The sequence below is a fragment of the Lissotriton vulgaris genome, unplaced genomic scaffold (genome assembly GCF_964263255.1).
Source record: "Lissotriton vulgaris unplaced genomic scaffold, aLisVul1.2 SCAFFOLD_3117, whole genome shotgun sequence".
Taxonomy (NCBI): Eukaryota; Metazoa; Chordata; class Amphibia; order Caudata; family Salamandridae; genus Lissotriton; species Lissotriton vulgaris.
The window spans coordinates 200536-225269 of NW_028247442.1; the positions used below are offsets into that span (position 1 = coordinate 200536).

The 24734-nt window shown below is 46.6% G+C and overlaps 1 protein-coding gene across 1 annotated transcript in view; it reads left to right on the forward strand.

The window, feature by feature from the left end:
- Nucleotides 1-21099, forward strand: part of LOC147665173 (coiled-coil domain-containing protein 60-like) — a 199563-nt gene extending 178464 nt beyond the window's left edge. The window contains exon 7 of the mRNA XM_086949701.1: nt 20722-21099. Coding sequence (XP_086805827.1) covers nt 20722-21099 — 378 coding nt within the window. The remainder of the gene's footprint in view (nt 1-20721) is intronic.
- The last annotated feature ends 3635 nt before the right edge of the window (nt 21100-24734 follow it).

The window sequence follows — 24734 nt, forward strand, 5'->3', positions numbered from 1 at the left end:
AATCCTCACTTGCTGGTGTCCGAGCCGCTCCGCAACCCACTCAATTTGCTACAGCACCGATCCTCCTGACTCGGTCCAAGTTTGAGGGGAATCTGAGCAGCGGCGCCTGCACACTGAGCTTCGCTCGCTCCCTCCGAGGCTGCCGCTGGAACTGCTGTGCGGCGGGGGACGGGCCTCCGGGGCCAGGACAGGCCGAGGATCTTTTTTCACCAGCTGCTCCGCACCCTGACCAGGTGCCGCGAGCGTGAGGGGTAGGTGTTCCGCCGTTCCAGCGCCTTATTCAAGGTTCCAGTAACCTATTAGCGCTGGCCTCACGGGAGCATGCTGCGAGGCCTTATCCAATTCCCCTAGGGTCGCCTAAATAGAGTAGGACCCCGTGGCCCTCTTTTTCTCCGACTGTGAGAGGTTGTATTTACCGTCTACATATTGAATGAGCATTTAGTTCATATGTGTTTTTCTCTGTAGCACTGTATTTAGGTCCTGACGAATCGCCTTCCGGCGAGAAACATGTTGACCACACCAAGGGGTTGAGTTAAAGTTCTGTACACTGTTACGGTCTCTAGCTCCACTCTCACCCCTTTTAACCAGGGAACCAGCCACGTTAATAAAATTCAGTGTGGACTGTTTTACCCTTTTTACTATCACTCACGTTTACACTGACTACACTTCTTTATATCCTCACTCACACCCACCATCAGCAAGGAACTAAAGAACCCCGCTAAAAGAGTACCTGCGGGTACTCCGGCAGACATTGCAGCGCCGGTCTGTCGAGCGGCAGTGAGTCGATGATGACCCTGGATACCCTCCAGTAAGGGTGTGTTTCACACCTAATACTCTGGGTGTATGAGGCTCTCCAAGTTCCGACTAGGGAACCCTTCCAGTCACAGTATTGACTATACCATCCCTTATCTCCACGCATTCACACCATCTCCGGGGAACTTTGTACTCTGCTGCTAGCTCAGGCCGAGGATCGCCACGAAGCGGTAGGCCTTGTCAGAGGGCCTCATCCGGGGGTACTATCGACCTCGACTATCCTGTCTGCGGAATTATCGCCGGGTCCCCCTCCGCTTGTTGCAGACTTACAACTGCACCCACTGACATTTTCTTGTGATCTTTGTACTGAAACCATCATCCACGGGACCGGATTGGTGCTGCTAAGGATCGCGAAACGTCTACGGCCTCCTGCTGCTGGGAAATGAATCGGAGTCATCTGTGCGACCTGCCGGTGATTCCTATGGAAGGCCCCACAGTTGCTGTTTTGTGCCCCCAGGTATCGTGCTGAGACGCTGTTCTCTGCGGAGACGGATGATCTCGTTGTGACACTCGGCGCGGTGCCATTACCTGGCACTGCTTCCCGCGCTTGTACACTTTGCCTGCCCTGGGTCCCTCTGATACTTCCTAATGAGGCTGGCTCTAGGCCGGGGTGGAAGGGCCTGTTGCGCGCTTGTGTGGTCAGATGTGCGGTGTGCAGCTGGAGAGTATTGCGGGAGATAGCTGGCCTCACCCCTCTGAGATCCTGCATTACAGAGCACAGACTTTGCGGAAGACCCGGGTGCAGCGCTACGCGGCTGGAGCTAACATTACTGTGGACACCAAGCGGTTGGACTGCATGTTAGGCCTTGGTGACTTGGCGCATACACTCTGTGCTCTCCGGCTGTACCCTGTGGTGGATCCACTGCTTGAGCCCAGCCCAGTGCGCTATTATGAGGTCTTCAACCCTGAGACTACCCTACTGAAGAACTGTACTGAGTGTGGCTTCCCCCCTTCATATAGCTCCTTCGGTCAGCATATCGCCTTACCTCCTTCAGAAACTTTGACAGTTTAAATACATTTCTGACGCCACTAGCATCCCGAATTACTAGGGACCTGAGGTGCATCTCGGTGGTCCGTCCCCTGTCTGAGGCACTTTGGTGGTCCTGTAGTTTCCTGGCCAGGAGCATACTCACCGAGCGCTGTGTGGAGACACAATGGTTCGACAGGACAACCGCCAACAGAAACTCTCCTTTGAGGCTGCAAAGAAAGTTCAAAAAGCGTCAGGTAAGAGGCCCAGCATGAGCACTGTCCCCCCCTCCCCGCCCCCCCCCCCCCTGACGCCCAGGAAATACAACAAATCTTGCAGGAGATGCGACAGGGTTTTGCCACAGTGGTGGACAAGGTGGACAGGATATCATTGAGGATGGACGCCCCTTGTGCACAAAGTCGATCGGCACGAAGAGCGGATCGCGGCTACTGAACAGCGTATCTCCGACATCAATGACACCGCAGCTTCCCATACCACCCAGCTTGACCGGATGGACAACTTGCTGCGGGTCATCGCGGCGAAGAATGAGGATTTGGAGGCCCGCAGCAGATGCAACAACATTCGCGTCACGGGCATACCAGAATCCACAGACACGGGTAGGATGGAACTGTATGTGGAAAAGCTGCTTCAGACATCCATCGGGGCCGAAGCCTTCTCATCACAATTTATAGTTGAACGGGCGCACAGATCTCTAGGCCCGGTGCCCAAACCGGGCACACCACCGAGGCCCATAATAGCTCGTTTGTTGAACTATCGCGATCGCGATACGGCATTGAGAGAGGCACGCACCAAGCAGACTCTATCCTATGATGTTATCAACTTCTCTATCTACCCCGACTTCACTCCAATGGTCCAGGAACAGAGACGCAAGTTTATTGAAGTGAAGAAAAAATTACGAGCTGCACAACTGGACTATGCCTTATTTTATCCTGCTAAGCTCCGGGTCACACATCAAGGGAAACAGCGTTTCTTTACCAATCCGCAGCAGGTGGAGGATTACTTAAAGGTGATCAGGAGGGCGCGGAATGGGCCACGGGACCACGGTGCAGCACGCGACGACAATCTTCCAGACTCGGATGCAGACGTCTGACCTATCTCTGATGCAGCGCTGACCGGTCTAAGTGTGGTGCTCTAGGGGCACTGAGACAGTATTCCCTGTCTGTGGGTGACATGTCAGGTCAATTGGACATGGAGCTGCGACCTGCTTCCAGTGGTAATGTACTCCAGGGTCCACTGTCCCTCCTCAGCCTCACCCAAGGGCGGTACTCGTTGTGAGGCTTGAGGGGGGAGCTGTGGTTGTGCGCTCTTCTATGCTGTTCCCCCTACGGGTACACCCCACATATGGGTCTTGTTTTTCGAAAGCGACTAAACTTTGAGGGAAGGAAGGTGGGTGGGTGTTTGGGGTACTTTTCTGACAAGTTGGGATTGCTGCGGGGGGGAGGGACGGGGGGAGGGACGGGGAGGGAGCGGGCGGCTGCTGGCATGATTGGGAGGCCGTAGTGGGAGGGGGGCAGAGTATTGTTGAGGGAAGGGTTTTTCTTTACGGGGGGTGCAGTTGTTTGGACTGTGTGGTGCTGTACTTCACCTGAGCAGAGTTGGTTCAACGAATAGTGCTATGGCATGTTGTAATTATACAGTGTTCTTTATCTTATGGCGGGGATAGGGTCTAATATGCAACTGAGCTGTATGTCATGGAATGTCAGGGGCCTTAATAATGCCAGAAAATGTCGAAATGTGATTGCATACTTGGACAGTCATCAAGTCCAGATCGCCATGTTACAGGAAACGCACCTGTCACCGCAGACACGCACCACCTTTGCAGGCAAATGGGCCAACGCCCGCATCTTTTCGTCTTACTCCACCTACGCGAGAGGGGTAGCTATATTGATTAGACGCAACGTGCCGTTTCAGGTATGTGGTGAGCTATTAGATGTTGAGGGTCGCTTTGCTATAATGTGGGGACGCCTAGGCCAAGACACTATTACTTTAGTGAACTGTTATGCACCTAATATAGATCTGCCACATTTTTTCACCACACTGTGGGGTAAGATCCTGGACGAGGGGTCCTGACATGTTATCTGGGGAGGTGACTTCAACGTGGCATTTGTGCCTCACCTGGATAGGGCAGACAGAGTTGCACATTATAAGCCTCGGTCCAGGGAGGCCCTTGTGGGTGTGATCGCGGAAGGTAATCTGGTGGATGTCTGGCGACACTTACACCCTCTCCAGAAAGAAGGCATACACTTTACATCACTGACGGGCACATGGGCGCGCTTGGATTATCTGTTTTTGTCTAGAGAGATAAGTGCTGGGGTGACTCACTTACCTAGGACATATTCTGACCACAGCCCGGTCTTAATGCTCCTACGGGTGCCTGGCTGAGACAGCCCCCGACCACATTGGCGGCTACAGCCTACGGCCCTGTTGGACACGGTGTTCTGCACTGAACTCGGCGAAGAGATAGCAGCTTTCTTCCCTCGTAACAAGGGGTCTGTAGACTCGGTTGAAAACTTTTGGGAGGCATTCAAAGTTACGATCAGAGGCTACTGCATATCGAAAAGCTTTGGAGTGCTGCCTGATATACAACGCACAATACGCACCCTTGACCAAGACCTAAAAGACCTAGAGGTTTGTATGGCAGCAGGAGATCATGCTGATGCACATGCAGAGTTTAGGGATAAGTTGACAAGATACGAGGAAGAGGTGGCCAGGGAAACTAAGTTCAAGGGGAAATATTGGCATGCGAGAAAATACTGTGAGGGAGATAGACCTGGCAGGGCCCTAGCGGTATTGACACGTCCTCCTCATACTCATAATACAATTCTCGAAGTCCTGGATGAACAGGGTCAAACAGTTAGGGACACAGATGACATATTGACCGTTTTCACGTCTCATTATCATGCACTTTACACCACTGCCACGACCTCGGACATATCGTACGATGACTTCCTTGGTGACGTAGCTCTTTGTTGGATCAGTGACGTGGAAAGGACCTTTCTCGACGCCCCTTTTGAATTAGACGAAATCAGAGATGCCATTATGTCACTCAAAAATTGGCCTCGATGGAATACCTGTCGAGTTCTATAAAGCATATATAGACATAATGGCCCTGTCCTCCGAGAGGTCTTTGAGGAGTCTTTGGGTGATGGGGTGCTCCCCCGCTCCATGCGGGAGGTCGTGATTACGTCACTTCTGAAACCTAGCAAGAGTCCCAATACTTGTGACTCTTACCGTCCACTCTCGTTGTTGAATTGCGATGTAAAGATACTGGCAAAGGTGCTGGCCACCCGGCTGTCCCTCCTGATGAACCAAATTGTATTACCCGACCAATCTGGATTTGTCCCTAATCGCTCCACCTCCCACAATCTCCGCACGCTTTTCTCCCTGATCCATGCGGTTTCTCCCTGTCTCCCTGTTGCAGCGTTTTTTTTGGATGCCACTAAGGCCTTCGATTCGGTTGAATGGCCATATTTATTCGCTGTCCTGACCCGTATGGGATTCCCTAAATTGTTCATCTCCTGGGTCCAGTAACTGTATACGCAACCGTCAGCGAAGGTACTAATCAATGGACACCTCTCTCCCTCAATCGCGATCACGAGAAGTACCAGACAAGGATGCCCGCTGTCCCCTCTCCTTTTTGCGATAGCGGTCGAGCCACTGGCTTGCAGACTGCGTCAGTTGCACCGAGAGGGCGCCTTTCGTGGTTTTCAGTGACAGATTGATGTGTCATTATATGCAGATGACATGACGCTTTTTGTCAAAGACCCGTTGCATTTGTTGTCTTTGGCAGACTTTCCGGAGTACGTATCAATTGGGCTAAGTCGCAATTCTACCCTCTTACGGATGCAGTTGCTGACTTCCCACTCGACTTTCCCTTAGAGTGGTGTCGATCGGACCTCCGCTATCTTGGTATCCAAATCGCTTGTGATAAAGACGAAAGATTGCACCTGAATTACGGTGTCGCGATCACGAAACTTATCACATCGTGGATCGCTGGATTTCCCTCCCCCTGTCCATGGCTGGGAGAGCATCCCTTATTAAAATGGTGGTGCTACCCCGTTTTTTGTACCTTTTTCTTAATATTCCTTACTACCTGGGTGCGTTTTTTTTAAGACATTGAGAGCGGAACTATGTCGACTATTCTGGGGGGGGCAAACAACCGCGACTGCGTTGGTCGCTGCTGACTCAGCCATATGATAAAGGGGGCTTCGACATTCCTGATTTTGAGGCTTACTATATATGTGCACAGGCGCACTATGCTTATCATTGGATTTTCCCCACACCCTACATGCCTCAACTGGCGGTCGAAGACTGGATCGCGAATCCCCTTCCACTGAATGGGCTCATACATTGCCCAGTGATGTCCATAGAAACGCCGTTCACCACTGTCACGTGCACTTTGGACGCCTGGCGCCGCATGGCGAGGTTACTGAGTTGCACCTTTCCATATTCTCCTCAGATGCCTCTGATGTACCACCCCCAACTTGAGCTCTTACAGGAGCAGGGTTTCCAGTTGCTCTGTCGGCGCCTACGAGTCACCTGTTGGGGTAACCTCTTCACCACTGGCCAGTTTAACTCTGCAGATCTATTTATTAAATCTCGTAACCCTACCCCACTTGATTCCTTCTATTATATGCGACTGCGTCAAGGGATGAGGGAGATCCTGCCTGACTTTCCCAATGAGCCTGAGAACTTTTCTCCCTGGCACTTCATGCTATGCTCACAAGACGGCTCGCACTTGGTGTCGGGCATGTATCGCCACATCAGGGCGACCAGCCTGGGACTGGAGAACCCGGCCCGTTCACACTGGGCTACTGACCTGGCAACAGAGATCACTGACGAGCAGTGGATTTACTGCTGTGACCTCACGGCTAGGATATCCGCCAGCTGTAGGCTCAAGATAATCCATTATAAGTTACAATGGCTTTACTACACACCGGTAAGAAAATTCAGGTTCCGCTTGTCCAGAGATGATAGATGCGAACACTGTCGCGCTGAACATGCTGGATTCTTTCATGTGTCCTTTAAATGTCCCCCGGTCCATGCCTACTGGCAACGGGTGCATGCTGCCCTCGAGTCCATGACCGCAGAATCGATAAATTCTGACCCATTGCTGATGCTACTGGGGTATACACCATACATCCCTAAGACCTGTAGGAAACTCCTTGATATTGCTCTGCTTCTTGCAATATGTCGCGTGGCGTGTAGATGGGGTCGTGGCAGGGCCCCAAAGTTCAAGGACTGGCTTGCAGATATGACCCATTATCAGGAACAATCCGCTATTTTTGCTGAGACACTCTCGAACTCCAGTAGACCTAACGAAGTCTGGGGTCCCCTTATCGCATATTTGCTAGCCCAGGGAACTGATGATAATGTGCCGATTGGTAGAGAGGTACGGAATGGCGAAGATGTATATGTGGACTCTGCTTGATTTGCCACATACGACTCTCTGTCGATGGGCAATACTTCTAGACACTGTTTTCCCATGTGAGTGTATAGACTATTATTTCGCGCGAATTGCTATTGTCTAATTTCTCTCTGCATTGAGGCCTAGCCACTCACTACTGTACACCTTCGTAATAAGCTGAACTATGATACCCCTGTAATGTACTATGAGTGCTGGCTGTTGTCCCTATTTATCATGCATCGTACCTGACCTAATGTTCTTCTCCGGCCATGTGATATTGCTGTATTAACATGCACTAACTGATTTGTATGATACATGTGTTAATGCTATGTACCACACTGCCAACCCTTTTCTTGTTCTGTGTTGAAAACTCAAAAAATACAGTATATATAAAAAAAAACTTGTTCAGGTAACACCCCTCTGTTCGCATCATCAGGAGTCCATTATCTTTCTCCCTTCTCACGTTGCAGGCTGCAACATTCACAAATTATCCCACACTCAACAAGGGAACAACTTTGTCATCTTATAATCAGGTTAGGTGGTAACATTGCTGAATAAGCCTTTCAGTTAACACTCTTGTTTTGCATGTTCTTTCGTCAAGGTTTTCTTCTCGGGCTTTCTCTCTCTATCACTTATATAGTAATGAATCTATTCTCAAATTAATAATGTGTCTGAATGCCTGCTCTGAATGCCTGCAAGAAAAGTCATGTTAGCAGAAAATGGAAAACAATATTTTATGCAGTATGGCAAATTGTGGGCTTAAAATTTCAACTTAACATGTTAAAGTAAGATTGAACATTTAATATACATGTGCACTTTTAAACTCAAGTAAATGTAAAATGTCAGTTCATTAAATTCATATGACATGTGTCATACAGTAAAAACGTAAAGGTATACGTGTAAGTGTGCCTAGGAACTACATTTTAAGGCAATATTTGAATCATAGTACACATATTACATAAACCTTTGTCATTTCTAGAGTAATCCCATTCTACATATATGAAGATTGTTAGACCTGGCTCCATTGGCGTGAGTCTCCCTTCCATTTTTGCTGTTGCCTCATGTGTTTTTGCTGGCGTTAGATGCTTTGGGCACTGTGCCACTGCTGTCCAGTGCCACAGTGCGAGTACTCCCTATTGTAAATTGAAGTATGAATTTGTGATTCCATGATTGGCTGGTTTGGTTTACCTGTCAGACCCTAGTACAGTGCACCAGGGGTGCCCAGGGCTTGTAAACCAAATGCTGCTGGTGGGCTTGCAGCACTGATTGTGCCACCCACAGAAGCAGCCTGTAAAAATGTGTCTAAGGTCTGCCAATGCGGAGCCTGTGTGCAGTCTGGTACTGCGTTGTTGACTGGGCACGTGCACCCACTTGCGAGTCCCTAAACCTTCCCTTTTCTTCATATCAGACACCCCATGGTAGGCCCAAGGGCAGGGTGCATTGTACGTATAAGGGAGGACATGCCCTGGTGTGTGTGCCATGTCCTCATAGTGAATAACAGCCATTTTCGTTTTTCACTATTGCATGGCTACCTGTTCTCTATAGGCCAGAATGGGCAGTTAGATTATTACATCCTATAATCCTAACTGACTCAGGGAATACAGTATAAATTCGAGTTCAGTATGCCTTGACTCAGAATGATAAAATGCATCTTTTAGTGAAGTTGATTTTACCATTTGTGTTTGAAAATACCACTTTTAGAAAGTAGGTATTTTCTTGTCTAACTATCCAAGCCTGCCTCTGCTAGGTTGTGTATTCCTTGTCTGGAGTTTTGAGTGACAGGGCTGGGGGATTCCAGGAGACAGAATGAGTCAGCCCAGTGGTGAATAGAGAGATCTGCATCTAGATGGGAGGGAGTAGTTGCACCTGGGACCTGAGTAGGGCTGTGCCTTTCCTCCGCAATGCTGGCTCCACCTCCTGTGGTGCGACAGATGTCTCTGCCCTGCACTGTAAAGAAGAGAAGGAATCATGTCAACAAGGTGCTCCAGGGCTCTGCTTTCCCTCCACAATGCTGGCTCCACCTCCTGTGGGCCGTCTGATGTTTCTGCCCTGCGCTGTGAAAGGAAAGAAGGAGTCATGTCAACAGAGTGCTCCAGAACTGGTTTGGACTGCGAAAAGGCCCCTCTGCCCTCAGAAGACAAAGGATTTGGGGGAATAAATATTGGGACCCTGGTCCCAAGAATTTAGATCACTTTTGGACAAACGAGAAGAAACCTTTACTGAGGAGAGGAAGCTGAAGAAACTGAGGAGAGTCTATCTCTAAGATGAAGTGCTGCTTGGGGGATTGGCCTGCAGTGGTTGCCTGACTGCCAAAGGAAGGAGAAAGGAACTTTTGTGTACTTTATTTCAACCTGTAAGGATCTCCAAGGGCTTGAGAGAAGAGTGTGCCTCCTGCTGAAGTCTCAGGGACGACAGACTTCAACCCCCAGCTCCCCAAGAGTTTTTTGGAAGTGCCTGAGACTGTTTTGGGCCTTCTGAGGAACTGCGTGTTGCAAGGAGCTGGAAAGCGCGACTCAAGAGGAAGAAGCGTGTCGCCTTCGCAGCCGCTACCGCTGCCGTTGCATCTCTGAACAAAGGTGTCGCCGCTGTAGCTGACTCATTGCACCGCATCGAGAGAAGCGTCTCGCACCGAAGAAGAAGCGAGTCGCCGTCGCAGCCACTGCCGGAGCATTTCTGAACAAGGATGTCGCCGCTATAGCTGACGCATTACACCGCATCAAGAAAATCACTTCGCATCCACGGAGAAGCGTGCCGCCGTCGGAGCTGCTGTCATCGCATCTCTGAACAAGAGTGTCACCGCTGCAGTTGTCGCATCGAACAGAAGAATCTCACATCGAGGGAGAAGAGTGTCGCCGCCAAAGCTGCTGTTGTCGCATCTCTGAACAAGGGTGTTGCCGCTGCAGCTGACACATCGAGCCGAGACTTCTCACAACATCGGAGAAGCGTGCCGCATGTGGAAGATCTTCACGTCTTTATTTCTTTGCACCGGAACTTTGCCGCATTTCCATCGCTGCAACACTTGTGTTGTGGGAGCGTCACGCATCGTATGGTACGTTGACTTCAGGTGTCGCATTTTAAGAACTGAACTGAACTAAGCTAAAACTACCATTCTAAGCACAGTATTGTGGATTTTTTTCATTTGTGGTCTTGTTAAGTCTATATAAAGAATACTCATTTTTTAGGTCTCGTGTGGCGTCGGGTGCGCACATGCGCACTCGAACTTGCGAGATTTAATGACTTTAGGGTACTTTCACTAGCGAGGGTTAAGCCCCGCCCCTCTTCTCCATTGGCTGGCCTCCTAAACGGTAACCAGCCATTGGAGAAGAGGTCCTAGTGACGCGCTTCTTTCGATCTACGCTCCGTCCATTTCAGATTGGGGGGTGTGTCTTTTGTCTTTCCTTCTAGGCTGTAAACAACCGTCAAAAACATGCCCCCCAGTCTGAAAAGGACGGGGCTTACAGACAAATGCGAGCGCTTGTTTGTACTGCCTCTGCGCTGTTTTTTACTATAAAAGTAAACTTGGAGCTCACTTGTCGTCATATTATGGCCATAAATCTGAAGGCAGAGGTATTAGTGATTTGCAGACGGGTGTAGACCTTGCCAGGGGCCGCCTGGTGGGAGGGAGTTGGCTGCCAGTTTTGAGCTACTTTGTTGCAGTTGTGGATCTTATGCGTTTGACCTCCACTCCTCCTCCTCCTCTTTCCTCCACTCTCTCGCTCAGCAGAGGAACTCAGATTTCCGTCACTCAGTGCCAGTGTGCGGTGTGAGTGCGCACGGCTGCTGCGCAGCAACTCCTGTCCCTCGCTTTCATACATTGGCACATAGCTCCATGAAGCAGTGGTGCTGGTGGTGGCGCCCACCGTCCGCTCACCAGGATCCTCAATCGAGCGCAGAGCCTGCCAGTGCACTCACACACGGTTCCGTTTTACTTTCAGCACCAGAGCCTCCCCAGAGCCTTCCCTCTCCCTCCTCTAGCAGCGCAGCTGCCGCCGAGCCCGCCCTTCCCGTTTTTCCTCCTCCTCATCTCTCCGACCCCCACCCTTCCTCTCTACAGTCCCCGATCCCCCATCCCATTGTCCTTCAATTCCATCTGACAGAGTCTAGCTGTTGGTTGGGTCAAGTTGTTCTTGATTTCCGTGTCTCAATTGCTAATATTTATTTAAGAAGGTGGGAGTGTGCTGACTGCCCAGCTTTGTTTAATTAGCGAAATAATAGTTACAAGTATCGTTGTTATCCACTTCCCATTTTTCCCCTCCTCCCTTTCACCGACACACATCGATCCTCTTCGCCATTTGACCCGCCCCGTGGCAGTCTCAGAACTTCAAAGTTTTTCCCCTCATGGGGTAAAGCGTGGAATTCAGTTAAAATTACTGACACTCCCAACACATGTTGCCACTCTAGTGAAAATGTAAATAAGCCAACCAAGTAAAAGTTGCGAGCCATCCACACCACCCTACATGCAGCCTTTTTCCACATCCTCTTTAGTGGCACTCTGCACAATGACACTTTTGTGTTACTGTCAATTCACCAGTAAAGTAAAAATAATGAAATATTGCGAAAGCCGACGTCGCGACGTTCAATGGAATTGTTTTGGGCACCTGAAATAAAACCGAGTAATGATGTCACTTGTGCAATGGTATGCTGTATGTTTATCGGCGTGGCCACTTTTACCTTTCCCCACCACATGGTGACTCCAGGGTACTTTGTTAACACCCTAAAACATGCACATACTGTAATACCTGTCCAGAATGCTTTAATACCCGACGTCAAGATGCATTTAATACTGGGGTCTAATTAAAAATAGTTTAGGCACATGTTAAACACCACGAACGGGTGCCATGGAAATTATGGGTATTCCTAAAACCAATTTGAAGTTACAGTGTTGCCATCAAGATATATCACTGAAGAGTACTAGGTCTAGAGTCAATGCCCTTGAGTTTTTCCCCGTTTGTCTCTTCCGGAAATCCGTTGCATGCAATGAAAATGAAGCAGGGATATAAGTTACCACTCATTCTGACCACCAAATAACCCTATTAAATGATCCCTGACCTAAATATGTCCCTAAAGTAGCTTTCATCAATATGTGATTCCACATTAACTCCGTTAAACATTCTACTTTGAAAAAAACGTCTTTCTGTGCAGTCCTTTAGTTAATCCCACCAAATGTAAAGGACACCAAAACGTGTACAACCTCACGAACAAAAGAAATGCTTTTAAACTGGGACTGTCAGATAAATAAGATAGGCTTGTTTGTGATTTGCATTTGAGAATACACAAAAAGACACTCTGTGGGTTTGTGGGTGGCATTTGCAAGAGATTAAGCTTTTGGCATTGTTAATGACAATGCCGTTTATTTATCTGTTTTCACAATCAACACATAAATAAAAATGTTGTCATTTACAATGCCAATAGCTCTAACTTTTGCAAAGGCAAGACCGTTGCATTGTAAATGTTTTTTATATAAAACCTGTGTGGTGTCCCTTTGTAGTGTTGTCGCTTGATTACTGTATGTAGTCACAAATGCTTTACACACTGCCTCTGAGATAAGCCTGTCTGCTCGTGCCAAGCTACCAAGGGGGTGAGCATGGGTTGTTTTAGGAGAGTACCCCCTTACCCTGACCAGAGGCAAGGGTCCCTATTTGTCACAAGTACCTACCTGTGCCAACTAGAAACCCCCAAATCTAACAAATATGGTTTCTATTCATCATTATACTTTATTTGGTTTTTACAAAGAAAACCATAAAAGTTAAACAAACATAGATAAAAAAAAGCTCCATCTGATGTACAACAAAACAGTACAGTATGACCATCATGGGCCCATAATTACAGAGTTACAAAAACAAGCACCATATCGAGAACAAAAGGGTCCAAAATTAGAAGTAACATCATCAAAGCACCATGAAATACAAGATTAATTATTAGGGCTATATCAAGGGCAATAAAACCATTCCAAATGGCCCCATAAAATAAAAAAATTATAAACATAAACAATTTTCCTATTCAATCATCTAAACAGTAAATGTCATGTATTGTTTTAGGCACACATTATAAAAGTCAAACTCATCTTTATAGTGAGTATATATCTACTAAGTAAGGATTTTTTATTTCTCATTTGATGCAGTAGAAACACTTAATTTGAGTAAATTCACTAATCCTACAGTAAATGCACTCTAGAAATAAATATCCAGTGCAACACTTATTTTAATATTGTTGAACCACAGGAGAAACATGTGCTAAGTGAACGTTCATGTTATGAAATTGTGTAGTGTAAAGGTGTAGCCAATATTGGCACTGCACTAGTACTATATTGATAAGATCAGAATCCTGACGCGAAAAGGTGATTGTGTTCACAGAAAATATTGAGATCAGAAAATACCATAAATGTTTTTCCTAATGATCCCAAATTATGCAGAATAACTTGACCAATATGATGTTAATGTTACAGTTAGGAGAATCTACCCTTTGTAATGAAATTCATTATTCCTCAACCTGCCAGATTTATGAAAAGGCAGTAGCCTGTAGACGGGGAAACATTCCATCTGATACCGGCTTAGTCTGATTGGAATCGCCGACTCTGCCCTGGCCTGGATTAAATCCTTCCTGGAGGAAAGATCCTTCCAAGTGTCAGATGGCACCACCACGTCCAAGGCCCTGCCATTGCAGTGTGGGGTCCCTCAGGGCTCCTCCCTGAGCCCCACACTTTTTAACGTCTATATGTCCCCTCTTGAGGACATTGTCACTCCCTTCGGCATCAAAACAGTAATGTACACCGACGACACACAGCTGGTGGTCTCCATCAACCAATCGAGTACTAGCTTAGACAACCTGGCCATGTGCCTAGAAAGGGTCTTCCAATGGATGTGTGAATCTCGACTAAAACTTAATGGAGATAAATCGCAGATTCTTCTCCTGGGTAACCCGAACAAGCTTCCTACAAACCTCTCCTGGCCACCTTGCATGGGAACTCCCCCAACTCCCAAAACCGAGGTCAAAAGTCTCGGCATATGGTTGGACCAGAACCTTAATTTTAAAACCCAGGCCAGAAAAACCTCAGGCACCTGTTTTGGCCTCATCCGTATGTCCCGAAGGATTCTCCACCTGATCTCCTTCCAGTCTAGGAAGCTACTGATGCAGGGGCTGGTGAACTCCAGATTGGACTATGGCAACGTCTTGTATCTGGGAGCCCCAGCATCAGTCGTTCAAAGACTACATGTGGCTCAGAACGCGGCAGCCAGAATCCTAACGGGAACCAAAGCAAGATGCTCGGCGAAACCAGCTCTCATTAGCCTTCACTGGCTCCCAGTGAAGGAGCGAATTACATTCAAGACCCTGTGCATCTCCCACAAGATAATGCACGACAAAGGCCCCCCAATTCTCAGACCTCTGATGAAACCCCATCAGTCCATCAGAAATCTAAGATCGGACTCTCTCGCCATTGCCAGCATCCCAAGAATAAGAAAGTCCAGATCCGGCGGCCGCCTATTTTCCTACAACGCTCCAAAACTCTGGAACACCCTCCCACTGGCTATGAGGAGAGAACATAACCTCCTCACCTTTCGGAAACAATTAAAAACCTGGCTCTTAATTCCTTCTTTCTTACTGTCCCTCTCCCTCTCTGGATACAAGGTCTTGTTAGCGCTGGGATGCCCGAGGGTAGCTACGCGCTTTATAAATCCCAACTCAAACTCAAACTCAAACTCAAAGTTCATGACACCAGTGGATTAAGACCAGGGATGCCACATGGCTCCTGGGGATCGGGGTTGCTGACTAAATATTTGATCTGCTTGAAGTATATCTTTGAAAGGATACTTTTACTTGAGGAATTCTAAATGTAGTTGACATTTGTAACTTGCAGACCATATTGGAAATCAAGCGGATGTGTTTGCTGTTATTTACCTCACTAATAGTGTTCTACAGGTTTTATTCAGGAACTGAAGCATCTTCAAATAAACGCTTGTATTTAGCAAAAACGAATATCCAGGGCTGACAGGAAACGCCAGAACACCCTGCATTTCTACACAACTCCTGATCACTTGGCACCCTTACCTACATAGAATATAGAGATATTGGTGTGGTGGAATCTCAACATTACATTTATGTCAAGTGGTATGGACAAGGATATGGATTTACTGTGATTTTCTGTCTTTTTACTAAGGGAACTTTAAAGGAAACACAGTAACAGAACCCTCTATATCTATACATTGTAAACATGCTGAGGCCCAAGGAGAGTACTAATATCTTATTCTGAAAATGTCCTAAGCCGATTATTTACTTGAAATTGCTTTGGTGTTGATAATATTAAAATCATCTACATGCTTAAATGCCAAGAAGTGGGTCCTGTGCTTACTGCGCCTCTGGACTCAAGCTAGCCTGGCTGATTAGAGGTGATGCCTCGAAACCGGTCCCAGGATGCTTGTTACTGGGACAGGAAACACCTGGCTTGGCAGTTCGGGCTGGACTGTTCCCATTATGAACAGGCTCAAGACTGCTTTGTATATGGCTGGGTCCAAACTGGGGTGGGCGATGGATTAAACCTAGATCCTTGTGAATGAGGGTGAATGTTTGCCTTGTTCAACATTCTGTCCATCAATTATTCCTTTTGCTAGTGCTGCGTTAGGCCCCAAATCTTTTCTGAGTTAAAGCGTCCTAACTGTCTTTGGTTGGTGTGTTTTTCCTATGAAATATGTGAATGGCTGTTCAAGGAACCGTGGTACCTTTTTTGAAGAAGTAGTACATAGGAATTGAGTAAATTGTGTAAAAGCACCCCATTAACGATTTCCAGATATAGAAGACCTGAAACTGTCTATGACATGGCAAAAAGAAGCTGTCTTCTTTGCTGAGCATATGTAAAATCAGTGCATTTACTGTAGGCACAGCGCAATTAATAGGATTAATTACCCATTTGAAACACAACACTTTGGTGGTGAAATTAGAACATCAACCAACACATTAGGGCACACATTAGCTCATTGGTTGATGTCCAAAGAGTACTGGGAGAAGAGACAACGGTGGTAGCCACAAGTGTTGTATTAAATACATTTAAGCACTGAAAAGTTGTAACTTCCTTTAACCTGCCGCGCCTTTATCCAAGATTTATGCAAAATACAGATGTGGTATGAGGGCTCTATGAAAGATTCACAATTCTCCTGGAAGTATCAATATTTTCGTTTCCGCACTTAACCTTGCTATATAGTCAGTCAGTCAAAATACTTTATTTCGATAAATCAATATCATAAAAAGTGACAATAGCACTATACAGAATACAGACAATCTAAAAAACATAATTTATACAGAATAAAATCACAATTAATTAATTTACACATTCAGAAATGTTTAAAAAGGGTATTAAAAAGTATTGAACTAGAACGTTTAAAATACATTTGAAAAAGACAGATCTGTTAAATAGAAATACCAGGTATCATTATTTATAAAAAGGAAGACACATATATCAATTTCATTAAGTTTCATTCCTTAAAAAATTACCGTATTGTAAACATTGTACATAGCTTTCCTCCATTTTAAAATAGCATTTTAAGGGTTATTGGTCGTCTTACCATTCTTAATTCTAACAGCTCCCACTAGTAGGTTGGCAACATGAAACATGATCCTAGGGGTCTGCAATAACTGTAAAAACAGGAGTGCTGGCTTTACTTGAATGAACCCTGCCTCCTTTAGAATAGGAATCAAAAATTTCGCCCTTACAGCCGTGTAATGTCCATAGAACATCAAGAAGTGCATTGTATTCTGGGTCGAAAAGTTGTCACAAGAACACAGCATTGCGTTTTCAGGGGTACTCCAAGTTGGAAAATGACCAAGGTTCAGGTGAATCAAATTGAACCGAAATCGGGTCAAAAGGAACCGGTGATATGGTTTATTTACAGTAGTTAGATACAATTCGGGGCCTACTTGAGTACTCATAATGATGTTAGCCCTCACCGTGGTTTTTTTAAATTCCATTTGTTCCCTCTCCAGGCTTAACATTTCTCCCATTGTGCTCTTAATCAAGGCAATGTCCTTTGTTGTTATGGACTCCGGGGAGAAAAAAAGCTCTGGTCTCCCTAGCTTAACAAAACTGTCTTTAATGTATGCTAGCCACAAGATTTTATTGGCTTTGTCCAGCTGTAAGCAGTCTTTTAGAATGATATGATTGAGAGGGATTTCCTGGTTCAACCAGATCTTCAGCCATGATAGAAGGGGGGCCATTTTTATCAGATCTGCTATAAATCCCACTCCTAGTTCAGTATGTATTAAATATGATGGAGTGGACTGTGGCACAGAGAGGACAGCTCTTAAAAATTTGTTCTCAGTAGTCTGTATACTGTCCGAAGAACAGTATCCCCAAATTGCACTACCATATGTAGCCACCGCAAGGCATTTAGCTTTTGTAGATTTTCATTAAAGATGCTATTGGCCTTGCCCCCAATTTTTTCGAAAAACCCTGCAGGGCGGAAGATGTTCTTGCAAGGGAGATGTTTCTATTTTTTAACTGAGGACCCCAGTTCCCTTTCTCATCGAAAGTGATCCCCAAGTATGGGAACGTGGCTACTCTACAAAGTTCTTCTTTGCCACATGTAAACATTTTTAGGTTCCTATTTTTGCTATTCCTACCCATTATCATGATTTGAGACTTTTTAACATTTATCTTAAGGTCCAGAGAACCCATAAAGTCTTCAAATACATCCAAGAGGCGTTGTAAACCAACACCGGTCCGTGAATGCAAAACGGCATTGTCCGCGTATAGAAGAACTGGGATTCCAAGCTCTCCTATACGCGGGATGTCAAGGGATGCTTCTTTTAACGCTGGTTCCAGTGCATTTATATAAATGGTAAATAGGAGGGGTGCCAGAATGCACCCCTGCCTAACCCCCCTTTCGGAGTTAAAATGACTGGTACAACGACTTTCCGATGTAACCCTAACGGAGGCTAGAAGGCCAGAATGCAAATCCGCTAGGAGATTTACTAACGCCCTGTCCAGACCTAAATCAATCAAAATTTGCCACAGTTTCGATCGATTTACAAGGTCAAAAGCTGACGAGAGGTCCATGAACCCCAGGTACATGGACCCCTCCTTAGCCCTGGTATGTTTTTCCACTAATAAGTGCAGATTGAGTCCTTGGTCCAACGTGCTCGTTTTAGGTCTAAATCCATACTGTACATTTGATAAGACACCTTTCTCATTCACCCATTCATTCAGTTTAGATAAAATAACCTGTTACCCGACCCAATATTTTCACAGAAGAATCAATCAGTGAGATAGGTCTATAACAGGAGGGGTCTTGCCTGTTACCCTTTTTATAGACCGGAATAATGATGGATTTTTTCCACGAGGCCGGGACATTGTCTTTGGTTAGGGCGTTAAAAACATTACATAAGATTTTAGACCAAAATTTTGGGGCACATTTGAAGACATCCGCCGGGACCCCATCAGGGCCCGGCGCTTTATTTTTCAGGGTCAGATCTATTGCCCTTTCAACTTCAACCTTGCTATATAGTTATACTAGCAGCCCGCCCCAGCGTTGCCTGGGGCAGAAGGGGGCTGGGGGCTGCATTTTTAGCCCGGGGCCAGAAGGTGGCTGGGGCAGCATGTTGTCGAGCGGTGCACCCGCCGACTCCCTCCCGCCCCCCCCCGCCTCCCGCCCCCCCCCCCGCCTCCAGCCTCCGGCCCCCCCCGCCTCCAGCCTCCCGAGTACCGCCCGACTCCCTCCCGCCCCCGACTATTTACTTGTTTTACCTGACCCGCCGCTCCTCCTCTTCATGTCGCCACCACTGCACCGCCACCTCTTCATGTCGTCGCCGCCGCTACTCACTGCACCACTGCACCACAGCCCCGCCGCTCCTCCATGACGCTGCCGCTCCTCCTTCGTCATGACGCGCGTCGCGGCCAGCGCTAGGTCCCGGCCGGCGCTACTTTCAGGGGACTACTTTGTTTTGTAAATTAATTTTTTTATTTTGCTTTTTTTTTAATTTATATAGCCTATGTCCATCTACACACCCTGACATTTTCAAAGATGTATCGGGTGTGTAGATTGGCGCTGTGGTTCCCGAGATTACCTTGCCAAAAGGTGCAAGTTCTCTCTTTATAATAGTAGTATAGATACTTGACTAGGCAATGAGTGAGAATTCAAGAGTTTTGCTGCTTGTTCTAAAACAATGCCTCACCTTGTCCACATTATTGAAGTAGGGTACAAAAGAACCTCAGCAGAACCGACAAAATACAGAGCAGAGAAATGTGTAAATTTCGAAACTTGGTATGTGACCCAAGAGAGCAACACATTGCGATTATTAAGAGGGCCTTGAACGGAATGCTTTTTGTCTTCAACCATCAGTCAAGTCAGCTCAGAACTAGTGCTTGTGTCTTTTTCTCCCTGCCCAATAGCAAGAGCCAAGTGGACATATGCTAGACGCTATGTAGTCTTGAGGAGTATTCATGGCAGAGTAGCATGTAAGCATTTTCTGTGTCCAAAAGGAACTACAATATGTCAGAAACTGACGTAATCCCAAAGAAATACTATTGCCTTAGGACTCTCAGATGAAAGAAGCAGGAACTTACCACTATTTGCAAGCTTTGAGTAATACCTCCAGTACGGAGTTCAACAAAATCATCAGTCAGAAGAAATATCACTCTGGTAGAGACAGGTAGACATAACAAATGATGTTATGTCCAAGCCGTAATCCCAGATCGTCGATAACTAACCAGGCATTTATCCCCCGGGTAAGGAAAGCTAGATGGGGTTGCCGTTCCTTCGCCTTTCTAGAGGCTCAGGCATGGGATTCCCTGCCTCTGTATCTGTGGACGGAACCATCTGAACTATTGTAAGGACGGAAAAACATGGCTATTCCGCTATGTGTTAGCTTAGATCTTAACCCAACTTCATCAAGTAGATCGACATATTACCTGATTTTACTCTTCTGCTCCCTCTCTCGCAGCACTGGGAGGCGTCGTTAGGCATAACCAGGCGCTTTATAAATATCCTTAATATTATATTATTATTACTATTAACCTATACATTAAGCAGTATGTGGTACTGTCCGAGACTGAAAACAAGTACTTCAGCATTCTCTCTAATCCAGGGTTTTAAATAGAACGCTCTCAAAGATATGCTTCAACAAAATAAAATTCTAATTTGAAGGGGAGGAATTGGGCCTGCAAGGGCTCCTACTAAACCAATGACTTAAGAACTGTAGCATTATTTGTTTCTCTGATACACCTGAATGTGAAACATGCAACACAATGACCGTTCCTATGGAATCAAGGTATCCAACAGTGTAAGGAGTAATAAGTTTCCCTCTGGTCGATGCAAACACCGAAGTAGTATTCCATCCAGTGAGTAAGGGGTCATTGACATGTGACATGTGAGATTTGGAGCACTTATCACATCAAGACAAGCATGCAACAAGAAAACAGAGATAAGTTAAATCAGTGCTCCATGTGTCTTAAAGCAGAACATTGTAGGGAGGCAAACTCGTAGAAGGATAACAACAAATTCTAATTGTTAATTTCTACCATTCACAGGCAAAGAAACCCACCCCAAGAGTGCTGAAGAGCCAGTTCCAGCGCCCACGGAGGTTCTCCTTCATGAGTAGCTCTCGCTACAGTGCCCTGTCGTCTTCGGTCACTCCCACAATGGGCAGTACATCATCCCTGATACCCAGTTCAGAGGAAGTTGTTCCTGCAGCCTCTGTCTCTTCTGACATGCCCCGGGAAGCGGAAGACAATGAGTCGATAACAAACAACTCAGTTATTCAAGCCAAGCAGGCCAAAGAAGAGGATGAGTCTCCCATGTGTGATTGTAAGTGTCTCATAGAACTGGTTGGCTGCCCTCAGCCAAGCAATGAAAAGAGCTTCAAGAGAATATTCTCGTTGAAACATATCCTTATGTGTGATCTATGAGGTGCCCTATATTAGCCATAGATCTGTACATAATATGAATTTATTGTATGACCATTTTAACTTGGTTCCCAGCAGGTATGAAACTATTATTACAAACAATTGGCAGTCTCAGAAGATCAATCGGATGTTTAACACCTGTAAAAAGCAGTTTCTCACTCCTGTTTGTGCTTCTCCAAAGATAGTCTCAAGATTTGACGACATGCGCATAAGACAAATACTTCCCATATGTCAGAGATGATCCTCTGGGAGGAAACCTGTATTTGAATGTGCATGGCAATGTGCATTGAAATATGCATGGGAAATCATGTGTACTAGAGAAGTAGCTCCATTCAATATGGACAAACATGTCAATGGAGATGGTACCGGGCTCTCCAACTTGCCTAGCAATGTTGCCTGTTTTTGTATTTTGCCAGCCTACTACCTCTCCTGTACCTTTGTTAATGGTCATTTGCTAGATTCTTTTCTGTTACTGCCATCCATTGTGGCTCTGGTGATCTCTGTACCATAATTTAGACTGAGGTAGCTGCACTAATATAGTAAGAGTACTATTTAACAAGGGATGGGGCAATGCAAAGAAGATAGGGTTTGAAGTTGAGATGTCGGGTGTCATTCAGGGCATGGATGGACTCAAGCACTACAGCTTTTAGATTCAGATTCCATAGCATGCAAGTTCTCCAGTTATTGTTGCTCATGGAGTGTGTCTAGCTGTGGGCTCTACTTTTCCATGCCTAGGTAAGTGACACCTGCAACTATAGGCCATATAGATCGACACAGCTGAGTTACCGAGTTTATGTTGAAAGAGAGGACCTGGTGTATGGGCTTGTGCTATTTGTATTCATATATTGGGTTTGCCATTTTGGCCCTAAAAACCTGCCACAAGCATGAAACAAACCCGATCACTTTTTCCACATAACTATAGCCTCGTTTGGATGCACGAGGTCTTATTGATGTGTTCCTTTCACTTCATTGACTTTTGATTGGTTTTCTTATCTGTTAAAGATTAGTAGTAAATGTTAGACCAAAAAGGGACTTACATCATGGCTAGTTCTAGCGAAAGAAACTGTTGCTAAAATTACATATTTCCAAGGATAACCAAAATCGTACTTACCTGCCTGGAAGCAGACAAACCGCAAAGAGAGCATTTTCTTCCAGATATTTTTTCTGAATTCAGTTCTCCCTTTACATTTTTATGTATGTGCTTGTGGAAGAACACTATGAAGATATTTGCCCACTGGAATAGGAGAAGAAGAGGTGGATAATTCTCAAATGAAATCTTAATTTAGTTATGAGTGAAACTGTAGAATATCCTTGTTTCCCGGGAAGTCCTGTGTCTCTGCCTCCAAGGCATGTTTCTCTGATGAGAGAACACCCACTGCTTTAGACTTGTACAAGCTGATAAATATGTACAGGACCGAATTGCACTTAATAGTTTGACCTCAGTTTTGCAGCTATGGCCAGCACTGGAGAATATCTGGTGATTGGTGTTTTTGAAGTTAAATCATATTTGTGGGATTGAGGTCGAATAACAACCTGCTCTATCGTTCTGGGGCGCTGCTTCCTGGATGCGTTTGTTGTGGGGGAGGGCTACCAAGAATCTTGGGGCATATTAGTAAGAACGTCGTTAAAATTATCGCCATTTTTTCAGCAGGAAACTGCCGCTAAAACGGCCATAATAAGCTTGCTAATATGCGTTATAGAATTCCAATAGAAGCCCAGTTTAGATGTGCAGGACATCTATAACGCATATTAGCAAGCCCATTATCGCCGTTTTAGCTGCAGTTCTCTGCCGCTAAAATGGCGATAATTTTAACGAGGTTCTTGCAAATATACCCCCTAGTGTTTTGGTACACTTATAGCATAATTAATTTTAGCACAAGATTTGAGCTCAGCAGACCCTAGGTTGCAACTTAACATGAGTTTAAATCAAGTATGCAATAGAAGCATATTTATTATAAACATTAATGACAAATAAGGATTTATTGCATAAAATAGTAGACAGTTGTTTTGAAATTGAACCTTTTTTTGGAAAGGATATAATATTGATATTGCTTTCCTTCTGTTTGTTAACCTATTTATTATTTATATGTATATTCTGTACTCTTGCTGTTTCATCCATTTATATGTACTTTTGCTTTATTCTTAATATGAAAAGGCCAAACCCACTAGAAATAATATATTTGAAAGAAAACGAATCTGGCTTAACAGTCTGGAGAAGACTTATACCACTAGAAGATAATGGCATTACTAACAAAACACTTGGATTTTGTTTGTTCATTTTTAGGTCGAGCTCTCTCGACCTATTGTCGCTGAGTTGCTCCTCAAGGGAGATCGACTGGTGCCCGAGCGCCGATTGCACATCATGGATGTGCATGCCCAGCCTCCCGGAGCCGTGCACATCTTCTGTCCCGCAGGCAAACTAGCATTCAGTTAGACAAGAGATGGCATGCTGTTCACACACACACAGACACGTGCGCACACACGCACGTACATTGCCCCACCCCACCCCCACTCACCACATCGGCACACACACACAGACACATTGCCCCCCCCCCCACTCACCACATCGGCACATTGCCCCCCCCACTCACCACATCGGCACACACAGGCACACACTCACATTGCCGCTTCCCCCACATCGACACACAGGCACACACTCACATTGCCCCCACCCCCCTCCCACGCCCCACTTACCACATTGGCAGGATGTCAGCGAGGAGACCCTCCGGAGGCTGCTGCAGAGTCTCTCAGCCCCGTACCTCCACCTCAGGTCTTGCTGGGTGCTGCCGTCCGGTCCCGGTCAGAGGATGCTAGCTTTTTGTGGTGTCTGTCCCCTCCGGGGTGCCGGAGGCTTGAGACCCCAAAATGGCGGCTGTGTGTATGTGTGTCGTCGCGCTCTCCTGCCAGTGCCGCTCCCGCTGCTGCCCGCTAGGTCCGGGGCCCCCCAAGGGACAGCCCAGCACCTCTGGGACCATCAGCAACAAGGTCCGGGGGCCCTGTCAGCTGTGGATGTCCCCGCCAGGTCTCCGTTACCGCTGGCTGGGGCCCCGGCCGGAACCGGCTCTTCTGAGTACCAAAATGGTGGCCAAATGGGATGTCAGTAGAGAGTTCCCTCCCCAGGGTCCGACCGCAAGGCCTCTCAGCCCCCACACTTCCCTCACAGCTCCCACTGCGAGTCGCTGCTGATTCCCAGGTGGAGAGTGTAGGCTTGACCGTGATGCTCGCTCAGTCACGGGCTCCTGCAGCTGCGGGCGCTAAAATGATGGCTGCAGCCTCGTAGGCCTGAGCGTTCTCCTACCGGTTCTCGTCATTCGGGCTCCTGCAGCTGCAGGTGCTAAAATAGTGGCTGCAGCGTCGTAGGCCTGAGCGTTCTCCTACCGGTTATTTCACCGCTGTCCACTCGATCCGAGGCCCCGCAGGGGGCAGCCAAACACCTCCGGAGTCATCGGAAATTGGGCCCAAGGGCCCAATCAGGTGCACAGTATCACGGCCAGCTTGTAGTTTGCGCCTGGAGGGCCAGCACGGGACCTGCACAGTGAAGTACCCAAATGGCGGACAGGCGGGACATCAGTTGAAAGGTCCCTCCTTCAGGACCGACTGCAAGTCTTCTTGATCCCCCTCCTACAGGTGGGCAGGGG